General features: G+C 45.0%; 1 protein-coding gene across 1 annotated transcript; it reads left to right on the forward strand.

Annotated features, from left to right (window-relative positions):
* The first annotated feature begins 320 nt into the window (after window positions 1-320).
* LOC111225650 (LARGE xylosyl- and glucuronyltransferase 2) lies at window positions 321-18618 on the forward strand. Its single transcript, XM_022750657.1, has 15 exons — window positions 321-445; window positions 1716-1728; window positions 6004-6286; window positions 6885-6967; window positions 8701-8824; window positions 11953-12124; window positions 12248-12352; window positions 12493-12605; window positions 13861-13986; window positions 14471-14626; window positions 15143-15306; window positions 15619-15897; window positions 16376-16522; window positions 16623-16818; window positions 17646-18618. Exons 1-15 carry the CDS (start codon window positions 346-348, stop codon window positions 17841-17843), a joined length of 2259 nt encoding a protein of 752 aa, XP_022606378.1. The 5' UTR covers window positions 321-345; the 3' UTR covers window positions 17844-18618.
* Window positions 18619-21072: the final 2454 nt, after the last annotated feature.

Genomic DNA, 21072 nt, shown 5'->3' on the forward strand with positions numbered 1-21072 from the left:
CCAACCAGGTTCTCTGTGTCATGTCATTCCCATCAGCCTCAGCTTTACGTAGTGTTTGATGCTGATAAGCTAATGTTGTAGCATGCTAACACACCAAATTGACTGAAAGGTTGTGGGCTTCGATGGGCTTCTTTGCCCCCCTCCCCCCTGCAGTCTAGGATCGCACTGCTAGGAAGTTGATTTGAAATGGCGTCTCTTCTTCTCTCCTCCTCAGATGAAAGGATGCTGCAGGGACCTGACGAGGGACTGAGCCCTACTTGAACCCCCTCCCCCCTCCCCCCTTTCCCCTCCTTCCTCTCCCCTGACCCCCGACCCCTCAGAGCCCCTCAGCGCCGTCGTCCCACCATGAACCTGCTGTGCCGCGGACGCCTGAAGCTGCTGGTGGCGTCTCTCACAGCCGTCGTCCTGCTCACCTGGCTCTACCTGCTGGCGGGAAACCTGGAGAGTGAGTATGAGAGACGCAGCATGTGCAGATTGTTCAGTGCGATCTGAGAGTCCTCGCTCTGTAATTTCCATGGAGATTGGGTTTGGAGCTGATTTATAATAAAAGACTTGAGCTGTGGTTTGGGTCAAATAAGAGTTGCGGGAATCCAACCGACGAGAACAGAAAACATCAATTATCAGTCGTTTTTCTGCAGCTCAGCTCAATTTCCCTTCGATCCGACTATTAAGTTAAATTTTTAAACACATGGAGCCGATTTTCTGTTTGGTTGGATTTTTCACTCTGACATCCCGGAGAGCCGGCGAGGCTGCATCAGCGAGCCGCCGCAGTCTGCGCTTTTGTTTGGATCACAACAGCCGAGGTCGGTTCAGAGAATTTCTTTGCCACGACGCTGTGATGCTGTTTCCAGGAAGAGCTTTTATAACACACACACACACACACACACACACAGACAGTCAGGAAGTCACATGCACACCAGCCTGAGCTCATAAAGAACTGAACAAGCAGTGTACTGCGTCCAACACATTAGACACTGAAACCTGAAACTAAAACTGAGATTATATATAATTATGTTCAATTTTAATCATGTTCCCTGGGGAAGACTCGGTGACTTCAGTGACCATCTGACCTTTTAGCAAAATCTTTACTTCTAATGACCTGATTTCGCATGAACCTTTCCCAGGTCCTGTGCGGTGAAGACTTAATTTACAGGCAGGATGTTTGTCTTCTGAAACGAGACATCGAGCTTTCAGTCTTCACTCTTTCATTTCTAGTCTCAGTTTCATACAATAAAAACGTCTCATTCTGCCGATGACCCAGGCGAAATTAAACACCTCTGCGTCCTGAACAGGTCCATTAGTGGCTGTTCTGGAGTTTTCTCAGCAGATGGACTGTAGATATTCAAATTTCCATTTTTTTGTTTTTGCAGTTTTGCCCAGCTGCCAAGTCTGACCCTCGTTTCACTGCTTTCCTTACTGTACATTGTTATATGGTATATCCTGATATTTGGGCTTGAACAGTATTGAGATATTTAATTCTGGATATTGCCCAAGCCTATTCTCAGTCATGTTGACTGACATTTCACACTTCTTCTGTGATTTATTTGAAGTGTTGATCCATCAGAAGATATAAAAACCATCTCAGTGCAGTTTTACATCTCCTCTCTCAGGCTTCTCTCTGCAGCTCTAGTAACAACAGGTCGGTGATTTCTGTTGATTTCAGGTAAAAACACTCAGAGAAACCAAATCCTGCAAGGTTTGGATGGTGGGTCCAGGTGGGCGGGGCTTGGTGACTGCTTTGTTGTGACATCACAAAGTTCCAGAAGTCCTGACAGCTGGTTTTAAGGCTCAGTTTCTGAATACAGGCTGTGTGCATTTCTCTGTGGACTGAGGCTTTGATACTTTCACAGTATTAATATAGAAGCTAGAGCTGATCTATAATCACACTACACATGGACACAGACCTTTACACTGGAGGAGCTTTAAAACTTGAGATTGAAACTCACTGTCACTTACGACAGTAGCTGCTGCTGTACAAAGTGAAGTCACGTGTCGCTTAACGAAGCAGATTTCAAACACAGGGTCCAGTTACAGAACCAGAAAACTCTGATTCGTTTTCCGAAATTTCCACAGTCTGTGTTTCCATCATGTGAACATATCCATAGATACGTGACCACATGGTGTTTTAATGAAGCCGCAGTGACTGATACAGATTACACATTTCTGGTGTTTCTGCTCAAGCTTTTAATGCACATATTGAAAAAGCACATAAAAACAGGTGGAGTGGACCGTACCTGTCGTCTGTTCCGTTGGAAAGTATAATTGTCCTCATATGTCAGTCGGCTGTGTGATAAATAACTTGCTAACCTGAGCGGGAGCCACATCAACTGTCAGCTCATAAAATATCTGAGCAGATATTTGAGGGAGAACGTGATCCTCAAATATCTGAGCAGATATTTTATGACTCCCGTCCACGCCTGCGGTTGTGGTTTCTCCAAAACCAGATCCTGATGACAGAATCCCAGTGGAGTCCACAGTCTGTGCAGTGTGCCAGCGGTTTTCTCTCCGTGCGAATTTACCCTTTAATGTTGAATATAACATCCCTTAATCACACTGATTTGTTGTGGTTGGGAACAGTGTGACTTAAGGCCCTACATGTTTTGCTAAGACGCCACACAAAGACACATTCTGCACATTTCCTGGTCAGACGTCATATATTTGAGGTAAGCGGTGGTTCTTGGACGACGAGCAGAGCCGGGAAAAGAAGATTCCACTTTGTTGAGGATCACTCTCTGACTCACGCACTCGAACGTGGATGACAGATGAGTTGTCACAGTGCGGCGTATCCGTTTTAGCTCAGAGTGTTAAGAGTGATGGAGTAGCTTTTGGAGAGCGTTGGTGCTCTGAGCAGCAGCAGCTCATCGCTGCAGAAATAACCTGCGTTCTCTGCTGCTGCCGGCTGACTGCAGATCAGATTCTGGTTTTAATCTGTAGCCTCTGGTCGAATCTCCTCCTCCTCCTCCTCCTCCTCCTCCTCTCCTTCGCTCTCCATCTCATCCTTCGTCTCAAATTCAGATTTGCTTTGTTGCATTACATGATTAAAAGCAGCGCTGCCAAAGAAGGATTTACATGGTTTATAATGTGAGCATGATAATCCAGAATGTAAAATAATGCTAAATTACTACATTATCTACACTATACAACACTATAGACACTATACACAGTGGTACATGATAACAGTACAATACTTAAAGCTCCATATTTTCTTCTTCTGTGTTTTATTTGAAGTGTTGATCCATCAGAAGATATAAAAACCACCTCAGTGTAGTTTTACATCTCCTCTCTCAGGCTTCTCTCTGCAGCTCTAGTAACAACAGGTCGGTGAGCCAATCAGAAGAGAGGAGGCTCTGAGCCTCTCTTCTGATTGGCTGACTGTTTTCTGAGTGATCCAATAAAAATATAGCAGATTTCAGGTAAAAACACTCAGGCTCGGCTTGGTGACTGCTTTGTTGTGACATCACAAAGTTCCAGAAGTCCTGACGGCTGGTTTTAAGGCTCAGTTTCTGAATACAGGCTGTGTGCATTTCTCTGTGGACTGAGGCTTTGATACTTTCACAGTATTAATATAGAAGCTAGAGCTGATCTATAATCACACTACACATGGACAGAGAGAAGTGCAGTTCTGAAAAACTCGTACCTGGAGTGTTGTAATGTCATGCTGCTTTATACATTTATCTTGGCTTCTTTTCAGATTAAAACCTGCAGTGGAAATATAAAATATGATGCATGACCATGAACCAACACAACAGTAAATAAAATGGTGTAAAAATATAAACCTGTAATGACAATCTCACAGTATAATGCAGACTAATATAACTCTTTGAATACTTCTCCCACCACTCTCTATACAATACTATAAAGCTACGTTGCTATGCTAAATAGTGCTCTGTAATGTAAAAAGATGCTGCAAAGAAACTATGAAAAAATAAGAAGAGCCAGATTTTAAAGGAGCTTCCATCCTTCGTTGCTTCGCTTTTCACTTCGCCACAGATGAGGGTGTGAACATTCCCAGCATGCCTCACTTCAGCTGTGGGCCAGCTGCTGCTTTACTGGGTTAGAGAGAGGACGACAGAGAGTGAGATAGAGGAGGAGGAGAGAGAGATAGATAGAGAGAGAGAGTGAGAGACGGAGAGAAGAGGGGAAGGAAAAAATGTGAGATAGGGAGCGAAAAAAGGGAGAAAAAAAAAGAGGCAAGATTCAGTGTTGGTTTGGTTTTTTCATGGGAATAAAAATAAAATATAGAATATCATCAGAAATATCCTTTGTGTGTGTGTGCGCATGTGTGTGTGTGTGCGTGTGTGTGTGTGTGTGTCTTAAAATATGAATTAGGAAACAGCTTTTTTCCTTGTCCTCACTCTGCTTTTAACATTTCCATCATGACGCTGCTGAACAGAGCCTTTGGTTAAAAGCGAACAATCAAACAAATAACTGCTTTTTTTTGCTCTTTGCTGGTTGCGACTATCAGAAGAAACTGTGGCAGGAAATGAACTCGGGCGGTTTCACACAACAGCCCCGAGCATCACAACAACAGAACAACAGCTTGTTTAGTTTGTGGGTTTGTAATAAAACAATGTGAAACCAGAAATGTTGCTTTTTTATATTAAACCCTGGAATATGAAATGTGCACAGACTAATACTTGGCAAGGCAGCAGAGTCAGACCCAACGTCATGACAGAGAATTCACACTTTCATACATTTGGTATTTGAGCTCTGACACTTAATACACATCGATCAGGACTCAGAGTCCAGGACCTCCAGAACTTTGACCCCAAATGACCTCTGAGGAAAGCAGAAGAGTTCCCGCCTCCACTCCTGCTGAGGTCTGATAACATCTCTGTCATCTTATATCTCCTTTTTAAGTTTTAATAATTTTAGCAACTCAAACGCCACACCCTGAAGCACTCTGGGATTTGTTCACACCCCAGTCTGTCAGAAGAGTGTGAGGGAGGGATGAAGGTGGAGGGAGAGGAGAAGTGCGATGAGCCAATTTTCACGTGTGAGACTTTGGAGAATGTGTTGCTCACAACTCCTCAGCATGTTTGTTCCATAAAGTCAAAAAACAAAACAAAACAAAAAAACAGGAGCAAACCGTGTGTGATGTCACCTCCAGGTTTGAATCCTGGAGTTGAGGTTACACTTTGTGTCGTCTCGTCAGACGGAGATTTGAGCCTGTTAGCAGCCACGAGGACGACCTCCACATCCTGAAATCTAACTAGAGCTGTTCATGTCGCCTTTTGTGGAAATATCTGTTAATGCTATTATACTTTTTATTCCACTACATTTATCTGACAGCTACAGTTTGCAGAGTAATAATCTGTGTGGTCATAGATTAATGGTTATATAGTGTCATTAAAGTTCCTCCAGACATGTTTTAATCATCATCCTCTGCTATGATTCATACTTAGTCTAACATGGTTTTCACACATTGAAAAACTGGATCTGAAGCTCATCTACTCTGACTTCTAGGCCTTGAGCCCCGCCCACCACCTGCTGGCTCCAGGTGGACAGGTGAAAGAGCAGAGAGCATCAAGATGGTCAGAGGAGGAAACATGAGAGAAACTCAGCCACATGTTTGAGCCTCAGTCAGGACCAGAACCAGAGACTAGCAGACGGATCAGAACCGTTAGCATCTAATCAGAACAATTAACGCAGTTAGCATCTTTTCACAACGGTTAATGTAGTTAGCATCTTTAGAACGGTTAGCGTAGTTAGCATCTTTTCAGAACAGTTAGTGTAGTTAGCATCTTTTCAGAACAGTCAGTGTAGTTAGCTTCTTTTCAGAACAATTAGCGTAGTTAGCATCTTTTCAGAATGGTTAATGTAGTTAGCATCTTTTATTTGTTTATGTTGTTTGTTAGCTCCGTGGCTGACACAGTGTTAGCGGTTGTGCTAATGCTAACTTAGTCAGGGTTGCAGCTCTTAGTAACACTTACAACCCACAGGACATTCATTGAAACTCTCCCTAGTCCCATCCCCCATCCCCTCAGTATGGCCGCTCCCCTCGCTCCTGGCGTCCTGTCTGGCCGACACCCCGGCGGCCCAGGTCCTGGAGCGAGCCGTCCTGGAGTCGCGAGTGCGGGAGGTGGAGGAAGAGAACCGACAGATCCGGCTGCAGCTCAGCCAGTCGCAGCAGGGCACCGCCGCCCAGCAGCCGGACGGTAACTACGGCAACCAGCAGTGGGGAGCCTCGGCGGACACCGGACCGGAGGACGGGGACAACACGGCGGAGGAGAAGAACAACAACCACACGGAGTGTCCCCGATCGCCCACCGTCCAGAAGTGTGAGGTCGGGACATGAAACGCATTCAACTCAAACACCTGTGTCACGTTGTAAAATTTCCCCTTCTCTGCAGTATCAGAAGTAATCCAGTGATTGATGTCTGTTTCCATGGTTACAGTGCAAACAGGAAGTGGTTCACAGTTAATTTGTTGTATCACGCTCCTATAAGATTGAAGCTCTGCTGATACAGCAATGTGAGACTGTGTTAAAAATAAGATCTTAGGAGGGTTTATCTGTAAATACGCCCTCACCTCACCGCGTCGCTGCACTTCATACAAACTAATGGAAGAAAGCAGCAGCAGCAGTAAGTTCCTGAAGTCTCTTTGATGTCGTTTCCAGCCTTTAAACACCAACTTTTTTCAAAGACTTCTGCTGCTGAAAAGCAAGTGACATGAAATCATACATATTTGAGAAGCTAAATATGAAATTTCACATCAGAGAGCAGAGTGAATGTCCTGGATTATGCGCGGTTGTCGGGGGGACCTGCTCCTATCTCCAAAATGGAGCCATTTAAAGTGAAATGACAGAGGCAGTGAAACGAGTGAAACTTTTTTATTTTTCTAAAACGACGCAGCCGCTGATTCTCCATCTTCTGTCTCTGCAGCTCATCCATGTAGCGTGTGTTTGTGCCGGTCACAACGCCAGCAGAGACGTGGTCACGCTGGTCAAGTCCGTCCTCTTCCACAGGTGAGTCAACACCTTCACCTCTTCTTCTTCTTCTTCTTCTCTCTCCTTCACTGAATCTGTACATTTATTTGAACTCCACTTGAGCTTTTTTAAATTCTTTTATAGCAGGAGTTGACATAGCTGTAACCCGGATTCTGTACAGGCTTTAAAAACCCTTGAATCCTTGAAGCAGACTGTTAGGAATATTAAGGTAGAAAGATGTGAAAATGAAAAGATGACCTTTAATGTAGCACCTGAATTCAAGAAAAACCCTGAACTCTTCATTTTAACATTTTAAAACGGAATAAAAATATAAAATATATCAATAGTATCTCTGTTTTGAGCAGAAAGTGTTTCAGCATCTTTCTCTTCGGCACCATTACAGTTGAATCTCAGTGTTATTCTGACTTGCCGCACACGTTATTGTTTAAACAGTGTGGTTTAGTGTGTAAGACTGAGGACACATCAGTCCTGTTCATGACTGATGTTGTATTTTTAGTGCTCGTGACTCAGTGGATTTACATGTTGAGCAGATTTCAGGGTTTTGTTGTTGTTTTTTCTGGATTTCTGTTGACCTCAATCAGCTCCGCTCACATGTCTGTGGCTCTCACAAAGGCTTTCAAAGATGTAAACATCCACTGAGTTGTGTTCGCTGATGTCTGACCTCGCTCTGTCTGATGTGCCGCTGGTTTGAAAATGAATTGGATGCACAGTTTTTGGTGTCTTTTAAATGTTTATTTCTGTAGTTATGTTTCCACTTAAATTGCAAATGGAAGTCTGATTGGCTGCTCCTGAAGATCTCTGTGAGTCTGGGTCTGTGGCTTCATGGTGGTCTGTGTGTGTGTGTGTGTGTGTGTGTGTGTGTGTGTGTGTGTGTGTGTGTGTGTGTGTGTGTGTGTGTGTGTCAGTTTCTGAGATAAATGTTGCAGCCTTGGGCCTGTTTACATAAAGGTCTCACAATAAAGATCAAAGTCATGAGTTTTATCATCTGAAAACTTTCTCCGTCCTCGTCCAGACTCTGATCATCCATGAATGACGTCATCATTGAGGAAAATTTTAAGTGGGTCCTTTATAAAGTGTAGCCCTGCTGTTATTCTATTAATCTATGTTAGTCTTATTTCCCTCAAGCGGTAAGTAAGTGAGTAAAGTTTCTTTATATAGCACCTTTCACAGATAAAAAAAAGTGTTTTACATGATAAAAAGTGCAAAAGTTCAAGATCAAGAAATAGGAAAATGAAAAGCAATGAAATAAAATGGAGATATTCAGACTAAAAACCTGTCTGAATAAAAATGTTTTCAACTGCTTCATGAATGTGTCACAGGATAAGGTCAGAGTCTGTTAAAGGAGCTATTTGTAAGTTTTGCTATTGCTACATAGCTAATGTTAGCATTAACAGCTGTTTACTTGACAGTTTTTAAAACAAACGTTGTGAGTTCAGCATCAAATGTCATTCCTTAACTCACCAACATCTGTCTCCAGAGGTGGAAACAAATACCAGTAACTCTTTTCTCTATCATGTCTTTGTTTCTACTGAAGTTAGCATGCTAACCAGCTAGCCCTGATAGACGATAGCCGAAGCTCTTGTCAAGCGACAATCACCACCACCCGCTCCTGACATGAAACCACAAGTCCCTTTAAGGTGGCATTAGCTTCACAGGCAGAGGTGGTGCTAGTCAAGAAGGTTAAACCTGCCCGGAGTGAACCTCTTGACCTCTTGACCTCTTACGTCTCTTTTTCTTTTTGCGTTTCTCAGGAGGAATCCTCTTCACTTTCATTTCATCACAGACACAGTAGCCAATCGTATCCTGAGTTCTCTGTTCCAGTCCTGGATGGTGCCGTCTGTGCAAGTCAGCTTCTATGATGCAGATGAACTCAAGGTAAGAGCTCTCACACACACACACCTCGTGTCAAACACACCATGTCAGCCCTCATCCAGACACATGCACGTATCCCTGTTCGCTGCTCTCTTTTAGGACAAGGTGAGCCAAAGTCAGATCCTACATTTACCATATCAAAGGAGAATCTCTGCCGTCCAGGGCGGCAGCAGCGAGTCTAGAGGATACAGAGATGAGTTGAGTTAAATGTATTTATAAATCTCCTTTAACGGAAGAGATTCGCCTCAGAGCGGCATCAAAGAGCGAGAGACATCAATACAGAGACGGCACCGCACAGACACATCGCTAATTCTGAAAGAGGAGGTCACAGCTCGAGTCTGTGTGTCAGATCGTGTCACATTAACAGATCAGAGGATTGTTAGAGCTGCAGCAGTGTTAACTGGCTCTTACTTCAGGATGTGGTCGAGGGTCAAGCTTCAGTTTAGCCTCGTTTTTAAACTGACAACATTAAAGTAAGTTGTGTCAAACTGACACCTAAACATTATATGTCAGTGTAGAAACACATTTCACAACCGCACCACAGCCTGTGAAGTAACCGTGGAATCAGAAGAGAGGAGGCTCTGAGCCTCTCTTCTGATTGGCTGACTGTTTTCTGAGTGATCCAATAAAAATATAGCAGATTTCAGGTAAAAACACTCAGAGAAATCAAATCCTGTAAGGTTTGGATGGTGGGTCCAGGTGGGCGGGGCTTGGTGACTGCTTTGTTGTGACATCACAAAGTTCCAGAAGTCCTGACAGCTGGTTTTAAGGCTCAGTTTCTGAATACAGGCTGTGTGCATTTCTCTGTGGACTGAGGCTTTGATACTTTCACAGTATTAATATAGAAGCTAGAGCTGATCTATAATCACACTACACATGGACACAGACCTTCAGACTGGATGGAGCTTTAAGTAAAACTACAAAAGTATTAGCATGAGGCTTTGATAGTACTAAAGTAAAGAAAGTGCTCTTTATGCACAATGGATCATTTCAGAATATTGGATATTATTTTATTTGATTATAGTTACTAATCCAACATATAAACCAGCAGTCACTTCCAAGCTGCTGCTAAACTCCTGATTTTATAACCAAGAAATTAAACCATGAAATCGCCAAACACATGAGTTAAAGACAAAGACTGAGCTCTGGTTTCAGATATGTCCACTGTAAAACCCCCCTGATGACGCAATAGAAACTGTTGACACCAAATCATTTTGAAAGAGCAATGGCCAGTGGGGAAACACTCAGCCAGCCAACCAGTGGCGTAACTTCATCACTCAGTCAATCAGTTACAGACATTTTGTGTCGGCTGCCAAAAAGAGCAGGATTAATCTGATTATATAGAATAAATAAATGTGTCCAAGAGCAGAGTTTATTAAAGGACTTTAGCCTTGGTTTGTAATAGATTCTACAGGTGTTCCTAATAAACTGAAAACACCAGCATTAAACTTTGAGTGTGAACGTGCAATCTGCCCATTAGCTGTTTGTAGTCAGTTTTTAAGCCTGTCCTAATGGCTCGAGGACAGGCCCCTAAATTATTAGGATTCTTCCTCTGGAGACCATGAATATTGAAATGTAGCCATTAGTTTTTGACATACGTTGTTATGGGCCAACATAAAAATTGCAACCCGATGGCGGTGCTAGAGGGAAGCTTATAGCAGTCACCATGGTGACTAGGATTCATCCTGTGGGGAATGTGAACATATGCAATAGACTGTAATGACAGCCTGCTCTGTGGTGGTTCAGATATCTGATGCAGAAACAGAAAGATTCATGCTATCGTATACAAAAAAAATCCTTCTTTCTCTCTGTCCCTTTTGGATTTTGCCAAAAAAAATCTTCTTATTAATTCTAATTCATTCATTTATTCCACCGTGTCCTCAGAGACACGAAGTGCGGAACCAGAGTCTTGTCCAAGTGTGCTGAGGTTACACTTTAAAAACCACAGAATAACTAGAAACGCTCCAGGTGACCACCGAGTCCTTAAAACATGCCCTGCGAGATTAAAGCAAAGCCGTTATTGTAGTACAATTTGGAAATACAAGGTTATTACCTGACCGCAGTTAATTTTGTTTCCTGGTGTTTCCGAGGAAACCTTGTATCTGTACCGTATCAACCGCATCTGTATTGGATGGACTTGATCCGACCGACTGTGAGTCGCAGACCCACGTCCTTAAAGTTAATGCTCGACAATCACCATGAGGGCAGTTACAAGGTTTTCACCTGATGGCGACAATTGGCGACGGAGGAGGACGAGCTGCTGAAACTCGTTTCTCCCAAAGTCAAGTGACACTTCAGCACAAAAACACCAAATCATTTCTCTTAACATGAAGCTGATGAATGTGCTCTCACAGTGACGGGGAATGTAAGAGCAGCATGAATAAGTTAGTGTGTGTGCGTGTGCGTGTGCATGTACGTGTGCGCGCGCGTGTGTGTGTGTGTGTGTGTGTGTGTGTGTGTGTGTGTGTGTGTGTGTGCAACTCCAACCTGCATCTCCATCCTTCACATCATCACATTCTCCTCCCTCTCAGTCTTTGTGCTGAACAATGAGTCCTTTGTGCTGTCAGATGCTGCGACCTGCATGCTCTCTCTCTCTCTCTCTCTCTCTCTCTCTCTCTCTCTCTCTCTCTCTCTCTCTCTGTCTCTCTCTGTCTCTGTGTCTCTCTGTCTCTGTCTGTCTCTCTCTCCCTCTCCCTCTGTCTGTCTCTCTCTCTGTCTCTCTCTCTCTCTCTCCCTCTGTCTGTCTCTCTCCCTCTCTCTCTCTCTCTCCCTCTCTCTCTCTCTATCTCGCTCGCTCTCCGGTTTCCATTAACTCACATTAAACCGGAGAAAAACAGCCGAGACTTTAAGCCGATTATATTTGCAGATGATGCACTTATGCAGATCCAATTACTCTGAATCAAGAGAATTAATTAAAAGACATTATTTGCAGTTTCAAAAAAAAAAAAACACACACACATTGAGTCTTTGCCAAGATCTGCTGAATGTAGCTTTGTGTTAGCCCACGAACTGAACATTGCACATGTACAATGAACAACAGTGGAGCCATCAGTTGCCACGGTGACAGTTTACCTGTTTAAAAGAAAAGATGGCTGCAAAAAAAACCCCCGTCTTCCTGTTTGTGGTTTCAGTCCGAGGTGTCGTGGATTCCCAACAAGCACTACTCAGGTATTTATGGCTTGATGAAGCTGACGCTAACCAAAGCTCTGCCCTCCGACCTGACAAAGGTCATCGTCCTGGACACGGACATCACCTTCGCCACTGACATCGCCGAGCTCTGGGGCATCTTCAGGAAGTTCACAGGTGAGACTACGAACTGTAGAGAGAGCAGATTCCTGCACCGAGGCTGCACAGACCTGTACATCAAGTCCTTTAAAGACCTTTCAACATATTTCGCTGACCACCTGTTGGTTGCATTGTTTGCAGATAAGCAGGTGATCGGTCTGGTGGAGAACCAGAGTGACTGGTACCTGGGGAACCTGTGGAAAAACCACAAACCCTGGCCCGCACTGGGACGAGGCTTCAACACAGGTAACGAATCCAGACTGACGTCGGTTCTGACGCGACAGATTCAACAGGAAACAGGAGAAGAAAGAGGAGATGAAGATGTTTAAATGTTTTCACAGCATCAGATAAAAACTGTCATGTGACTGACTGTGCTTTTCTTACAGGCGTCATTCTTCTCTACCTGGAGCGACTGCGGCGAATCGGTTGGGAGCAGATGTGGCGGCTGACGGCAGAGAGGGAGCTAATGAGCATGCTCAGTACCTCGCTCGCCGATCAGGTCAGGGACACACACACCCACAACAAAGACAACACAAAAGATATCAGAAAACAATTAAACACATCATTCACAGTAACAGCGAGTTGTAATTAGATTTCTCAGAGAGGAGGTTTATTCTGCTGATGCTCCCATGTTTTACACTTTTCAATACTCAAATAAAAATACAGCAGATTTCAGGTAAAAACTCTCAGAGAAACCAAATCCTGCAAGGTTTGGATGGTGGGTCCAGGTGGGCGGGGCTTGGTGACTGCTTTGTTGTGACATCACAAAGTTCCAGAAGTCCTGACGGCTGGTTTTAAGGCTCAGTTTCTGAATACAGGCTGTGTGCATTTCTCTGTGGACTGAGGCTTTGATACTTTCACAGTATTAATATAGAAGCTAGAGCTGATCTATAATCACACTACACATGGACACAGACCTTTACACTGGAGGAGCTTTAATGGTCAGTAACACACACACACACACACACACACACACACACACACACGTTATAACCACACAGCTAAGTAAAGCGTCAGTTGCAACATAATGTTGAATTAGATAAATGTCTTTTTCAGTTTTATGTAAAAAGCCAGAAATTACAAGATTTTTACAACATATGACAGCACATCCTCCATCTTTAGAAAACAGAGAAACATCTGTGAGAGCGATCAATCAGCTTATTGGATTTTATGGATCAAATAAAAGCTGAGATTTACTCGTTAAATAGTTTGTTTTAAGAAGAGTTAAATCGACCTGAATTGAAATTCTGATATCGAACCTTCAACACTTCACTTTGAGGAATTTAAATGTGTAAATGCAATAATTTGCATAATAATTTTTATTTCAATTATTAACCACCTGACTAAAGGATGAGGAACAAGAGTGCTGTTTATCCTGCAGCTAAGAAAAGGTCAGGTCCAGATTTCTCTTTGATCTCCCCATTGCTGTTAGTCTGTTTACTGTCACACACCCAGCGGTGTCGGTGTGTTTGCTGAGCTCCGACCGGCGACCTTGATTGTATATTAAAAGACACAATGCGGGCTGCAAACAGGGAGCCGGCCTTTGTAAACTGTTGTGCAGATTGTAAAATCAAAGCTGAGGTTGCCAGGAAACCAGCAAAGAGACGAATAATATGGGTCTCCTCTCCGACGCCTTCGAGAGCCGAGGGACCGGAGACCTTAACGCCGCCGTGACTCACGCGGCTTTCAGGGTGGGTCGGTGCGCAGAACCAGAGCGGCTGCTGTTGTTGACGCGGTGTGTCGTGTGTCTGCAGGACATCTTCAACGCCTTCATCAAGCAGAACCCGGTCCTGGTGCACCAGCTGCCCTGCTTCTGGAACGTCCAGCTGTCGGATCACACTCGCTCCGAGCAGTGCTACACCGAGGTGTCCGACCTCAAGGTGCGCGCACACACACACACACACACACACACACACACACACACACACGCCCCATCGATTATTTACTCTGCAAAACCTGCCCCTGTAACGGCACTGAGAGGAGAAGGCAAATTTTAAAATAATGTAAAGAAATGTAATCACAACATTCAAGGTAAACAAGCTGCACTTACAATCTGCTGTTGGCAGTAAAGTGGACTTCTGTATTAAATCTAAAACAAGTGCTGGAGAGTTGAATTATTAACATGCACCTGTAGATGTTAATGCATTAATAATGGTAATTCTCAAATACAGAAATAAAGAGTAAGTGAACTGAGACTTTCACCATTTTCTCGCTGTTTTTGATCAATTTAAAGATGAAATGAACCTCCACAGGTTAGAGAAGTTCTGAGTAACAAGGATGGTTTTCAGAGCTGAATCAAGTGGCAGGACCTTTAAACTGTATTAAGGTGAATGTGCTGAGACGCCTGTTCACTGTGGCGTCCAGGTGATCCACTGGAACTCTCCGAAGAAGCTCCGCGTGAAGAACAAGCACGTGGAGTTCTTCAGGAACCTCTACCTGACCTTCCTGGAGTACGACGGGAACCTGCTGAGACGAGAGCTGTTCGGCTGCCCGAGTCAGGCCAACCCAGAGAGCGTGCAGGTGACACACACACACACACACACACACACACACGGCACATGTTGAAGTGTTTGATGTCGAGTCGCACTGATGGATTTATGAGAGTAAACGTGTGATAACGATCTTTTAGTCAATAATCATTTTTAACGTAACGACACGAACTCTTTCAGAAAAAGGATCTGAAAATCAATTATTACTTGGCAGGATGTCGGTTTGCCGCTCTCGCTGTAGAGCAAGAGTGTGGTCGCCATGGTGACGCAGTCTCATCCCAGCTTCGTCAAATCATGATTACAATCCAAATTAATTTAATTGGTTTAATTGGTTGTGGTGCGTTTAAGAGTCGAGTTCGTCTGAGAAAGATTAAAAAAGGAAACAAAGGAGAAGAAACTCGATTTTAAAATAAAAATGAGAGAGAATCGTCCAGTCCGAAGCTGCAGAGAGTTATTATCTAAAAACACTTTTCTTGGTAAGAGGCCATTGAGTTTGTTGAGTCTTCCCTCAGAGCTTTGACCTGGTGGTGTCGCTCTGTCTCCTCAGCTGCAGACGGCTCTGGAGGAGCTGGACGAGGACGACCAGTGTTACGACTTCCGGCGGGAGCGGCTCACCGTTCACCGCGTGCACCTCTACTTCCTGCAGTACGAGTACACGCCCACCGAGGACGACACCGACATCACGCTGGTGGCTCAGCTCTCCATGGACAGGTACCACACCTGGAAACCCAGAGCACACGGTCACCACAGGGTCCATCCTGTGGCTGTCCCGGAGCTTTCTACCACCTCATATGACCTTCATCAGTACATTTTAAACAAAATTGTCATTTGTCTCTGTTTTATATGGTTGTAATCTGAATATCTTTGAGTTTGGACATTAAGAAATATCAGCTCTGGAAACTTCTGATGGCTTTTTTCTTTTTTACTATTTTCTCACATTTTATTCACTAAAGGAGAAATAGATTTAGGTAAACTAATGCTCTCGTCGTCGTCAGTAACACGTGACTGTCTGTGCCGCCGCAGGCTGCAGATGCTGGAGGCCATCTGTAAACACTGGGAGGGCCCCATCAGCCTGGCGCTCTACATGTCCGACGCCGAGGCGCAGCAGTTCCTGCGCTACGCTCAGGCCTCCGAGGTCCTCAAGAACCGCAAGAACGTGGGCTACCACATCGTCTACAAGGAGGGCCAGTTCTACCCGGTCAACCTGGTGAGGAACGTGGCCCTGAAGAACGCCAACACGCCGTACGTGTTCCTGACCGACGTGGACTTCCTGCCGATGTACGGCCTCTACGATTACCTCAGGTAAGACCGGCTGCTGCTGACAGGTTGAGAAAGATCTTGTTTTTATAGCAGGAGAAACACACTGATGTCACTGTCCCACAAAGACAAAGTCCAGACAGTTTCAGACAGTTGTGTCGACGCAGCGAGGACAAAAAGAGAGAGAGAGCGTTTCAAGCTCCATACCTTTGCCCCGATCTCTGTCTCACCACGGTTTTATCATGGAGGTCTGCAGAGAGTTCACTGGGCTTCATGGTTTATAGCTGCCTTTCTAAACTGGTCCACTGCAGTTAAATAAATTCAAACCCAGTTGTAGACACATCTCAAGAACAGGTGAATCCAACAGGAAAAGACAGAAAAGGAGTTATTGAGTGATGAGATCGATGAGCAGCAGTAAGGTGAAGAGGTGTGAAATCTGTGAGTCGCGTCAGTCCCAGGTAAAGATGTGAACCCTGTTGATCTTACCTGTCGGTGACGACTCCTCCTCCTCCGCTCCGTGCAGGAAGTCCGTGGTGCAGCTGGACATGGCTCACACTAAGAAGGCCCTGGTGGTTCCGGCGTTTGAGACTCTGCGTTACCGTCTGTCCTTCCCCAAATCCAAAGCCGAGCTGCTCTCCATGCTGGACATGGGGACTCTCTACACCTTCAGGTACAGGAACATGAACCCAGAATCAGGCGGATGATGGAGGTGAAAACAAGGAGACTGGATGATGTGATCATCATTTAACCTTTTCCTTCTGCCGCTCCAGGTATCACGTGTGGCCCAAAGGTCACGCTCCGACCAACTATGCCAAATGGCGAACAGCCACCACCCCCTACAAGGTGGAGTGGGAGCCGGACTTCGAGCCGTACGTGGTGGTGAGACGAGACTGTCCGGAGTACGACCAGCGCTTCGTGGGCTTTGGCTGGAACAAGGTTTCTCATGTCATGGAGCTGGACGCACAGGTACGTCTGCACCGTGACGGGGGGGGGGGGGGCTTTAAACACGATGCTGGAGATGTTCGCTCTCCGTCCTCAGTGCGACTGTGTGGAGGTTTTCACTGACAGAGAGTGTGTCTGTCGTTTTAATGCACAGTTTTTAATCTTTGTGCCACATGCTGCTTTAGTTAAAATAATTATAAGAGCTTTTTTAAAACCCCAAATGGAGACAATCCACCATTTGGGAAAAAGTAACTCTAAATATTACTGTCTTATAATGATAACCATTAAATATACATGTTACCACTTAAGCACCCGTTTCTCTTGTTCTAACTTTAATGATCTCGTTTTGTCTGTTTCTGTGCTTTTATCCAACAGTGATTAGAGCTGCAATAATATAAATACAGTCGTTCCTAGTTTCAGAGATGCTGATCACTGATCTGATACCATGGAATCTGTTGAGAAACTAGATAAAACTGCAGTTCTTGGGAATCAATTCTTCTTCACTGCTCTAAAACGGCAGCCGACACAGGAAGTGATGCTGTGCAGCGGAGGAGAATTTGATTTTGGTAAATAGCGTAACGGCCGCGGTCCAGAGCCAGAGGCCACGCCCCCAGGCTTTTCCAAATCTGACCACACATCAACGGAAACTCGATGAGCGTTTGTTTGCAGCCGACGGGAAACTGATGAGAGACGTTGATTCTTCTAGTTTCATGAAACTTTCAGTTGTGTGTGAATCTCTGAATTCTTGACGCAGGGTTTGTGAAGAAGAGAAAGAATAAATGCATCTTCAGTTTCATGATTTCCATTTTCCTCTGTCTCAGCCAGTTTGTTTTCCCTGTCCCCCCCCTCAGGAGTACGACCTGATGGTCCTCCCCAACGCCTTCATGATCCACATGCCCCACGCTCCCAGCTTCGACATCTCCAAGTTCCGCTCCAGCTCCAGCTACCGCAACTGTCTCAACACCCTGAAGGACGAGTTCCACCAGGACCTGTCCAGGAAGTACGGCTCGGCCGCTCTCAAGTACCTGACGGCCCAGAGGAACATCTAAGAACCAGGACTGCTGGGAGCCGGAGGGTTCTTCAGCTCCCCTCCCTGCCCCCTCCCCCAAATGAGCTCCAGGAGCTCAGACACGTACTGACACAGCTCAGGCCACGTTGACGCCGAGCGCGAGTGCGACGGTAAAGCTTTACAGCCCCTCCAGACGTCCTCAGGCTCCCGCACATTAATTCTCCGGTCGACTCCGTCTTTAAAGGAGACGCAGAGACGGAAACCTGAGCCGGAGCAGAGAGAGAGCGGACTTCCTGTGAACGCAGGACTCACCGGGCGGGACGAACGCTGGCAGAGCGCAGTGTGGATACTGATGGGACTAGCTTTACGGCGGGAAAATGAAAACCATATTCTTACGATTTGTTCTGACAATCAGGGCTTTTTCCAGAAGACATGAACCACGTGGACAACTGGACACTTAATTCAAGACACTAAATGACGGGACCCGTGTCATTATGGGGGGGGAAAACATTGAAAGGAGAAGACGACAGTGTGAGGCCAGTCGAACTGGAGGAAGATCTAAGCCTTATCACTTTCCATATTTAATATTTTCCTTTTCATAGTTTTCTTCTTTTTTTTCCAGTGTAAATGAAAACCAGTGAAAATCAAACATCGTGTTTTAATTCTGACTTTACGTAAGAATCAGTTTGTTTTTCTTTTCTGTTTTCTGACCTCTGAGATCTTCTGATGACCCATCATCCCGCTCAAATGAGCTCAGTTTCTCTGTGGGCTTCAGGGATGTGCTTTATGTGTGTGTGAGTGTGTGTGTGTGTGTGAGTGTGTGTGTGTGTGTGTGTGTGTGTGTGTGTGTGTGTGTGTGTGTGTGTGTGTGTGAGATCCAGCTGCATCATATGGCAAGTCTTCAACACGCTTCCTGTTTCCTGTCTAAGTCACTCTGGCCTCTGTCTTGATCATGTATTTGGCTGCATGTAAACAGTTGCTCTACATGTTGTTTTCACATCAGAAAACAGACTCACTCTGTTGTTTCCATCCGTCTGAGAGAAGCAGAAATCTTTCACTGATAATCAGATCAATCATCACTGATCGGGACCAACTCACGAGACCAACGCTGACATCGTACAGTGAGTTGTTGTTGATAATAAATGAGAGCGAAGGGCAGGAGCTTTTTAGTTTCTTGTATTTTGTGCCATTTCGTCAAAATGTGTCGGATTCACTGGATAAACGTGCCATCTGCTGAACCTCCCTACCCACAATCCCCTTCTTTCTGTTAAGTCCAACTGAAATTACAAACCTTTCTGCAGTCCAGCTGCACGGATTCAGTCCGATCCGGTCCTGACAGGGTCCTGGTCCACTGCTGTGGATCCAAGTGGACTCCAAGTAGTGACACAAACAAAACAAAACATGGATCTGTTTGGATCTTGACCGCTTAGTCGACTTTTATATGACGCCATCCCCTGACCCTCCTGATTACCACTCGGCTTCTGTTCATGCGCGACAGGTTCGAGTAGGATTTCCACACGTCTGTTTTAAACCGGGAACAGTATGTTGGAGCTGTGAAGACTTTCTGAGCTGTGCCATCAGGGCGACAGACAGACTGTCTGCAACTTCTAAGCCAAGGACAGACGGCGTCGTGGTATTGAAGCATCTAAACTGACAGATCTCGCTGTTTAGACACTGACTCAATAATCTGATGAGCAAATCACAGAGCAGCTCGAGGTTCTGAGTCGAAGACAACTGGACGTGCTGTAGATTCTTAAACCCCTTCAGGTGTGAGAACGCCCCTGAACGCCTGGACTCTCACTGACTCCATCACTCAGTCAGAACCTGAGGAAACCTCTGAGATGAGATCTGAAACACCTTAAAGAATCTGCAGCAAATCCAGCTGCTTCTGACGTGACGCAGGTCATTTCAACAAACCAACGACGCGCCAGACGCGTCCATGCGTTAGCAAAGAAGCTAACGTTAGCTGCAGTTCCCTCTCCGTTGCTGGTCGCAGTGATAGTTACAGTTTTATGCAAACACAGTCTTGACTGACTATATGCAAAGAAGCTGTGGATCTACAGTATGTACGTATCTGTACACGTGGCACACAGAGTAGTTTATGCACAGACCAGGAGGAGCTGCGACAGAACTGATCTGTTCGATGTAGCAAAAAGGAAAACGCGTCATTTCATTTCAGTTGGACTTTAAACTTCCTGATTCCGTTGTTTCCGTTGAGTTTCTTTTCTTGTTATTTCTGGGAGGATGTTTGTGCCGTCTGCTCGGTCTGTCCGGACACGTTACATTTAGTGTTGATCATCCTCGTCCCAGAACATGAATGCTAATGATTTAGAGTGGGCGGGTCCTGAGCATCTACTGAGTGGATCTGTCTGTGTTGAGGCAGCTGTTCTGTGTAACGCAGGTCAGATTAAACACTGAGAGGCCAATAAAAGAAAAACTGGTGGTGTGATATTTTCGCCTCCTGGGGCCACTATCAGAGCTTTAAAATTCCTCTTTCCTTTAACCTCCTCATTTCCACTTGTGTTATAAAATATTCTCATCCATCACAGTGTCTTTTTTTATTTCCTCGGTCGCTGCGTCCGGACAAAAGAGCAAGAGGAGAGGGATTCAAACTGAGGCGACGTCAGATGTCGGAGTGGGGTGTGAATCTGAGTGATGGTGTACGTGACGGCTGCGGGTTCAGACAGTTTGTTTGGTGAGGAGTGAGTGTGAACTGTGCCATGAAGAGCCCCACCCCCTCCTTGCTGCCCCCCACCCCCACCCCCACACACACACACACACCCCCACCCCTCCCCTGCTGCCCCGGCTGCCCGTCCACGCCGCCTCCATTGACTTGTTGTTGATTGTGGTAAATGCTAGTGCCTTTGCTGTATTGTGAAACTGGATATTGATTGTACTGTTGTACTGACAGGGCCTGGGGACAGTCAGGCGCTCTATTTATTATTGTTGACTCAAATCAATCATATTTTTCTATGTAAGTGCTTTAAATAAATTTGCCCTTTTTTAATCACTTTGTCTGGGCTGTTTTGTTTTTCATCCTCAGCAAATACAAACTTTTCTTCAATCACATCAGCGTTTGCATTGAATTAAAGTTATTTGGGGATTACTGAGGCCTTTGGGGATATTTCTTTTTTTTTTAAATTCTTACCCCGACAGAACAAAAAATGTTCAGGGATATCCAGAAATTTATAATATTTATCAAGGTCAGTGGTTTTAAGCCTGTGTGAACCTTCCATGTGTGTAATTGGTCCAGTGAAAATTTCCAATAC

The sequence above is a fragment of the Seriola dumerili genome, unplaced genomic scaffold (assembly GCF_002260705.1).
Source record: "Seriola dumerili isolate Sdu_G_001 unplaced genomic scaffold, Sdu_1.0 BDQW01000012.1, whole genome shotgun sequence".
In the NCBI taxonomy this organism is placed as follows: domain Eukaryota; kingdom Metazoa; phylum Chordata; class Actinopteri; order Carangiformes; family Carangidae; genus Seriola; species Seriola dumerili.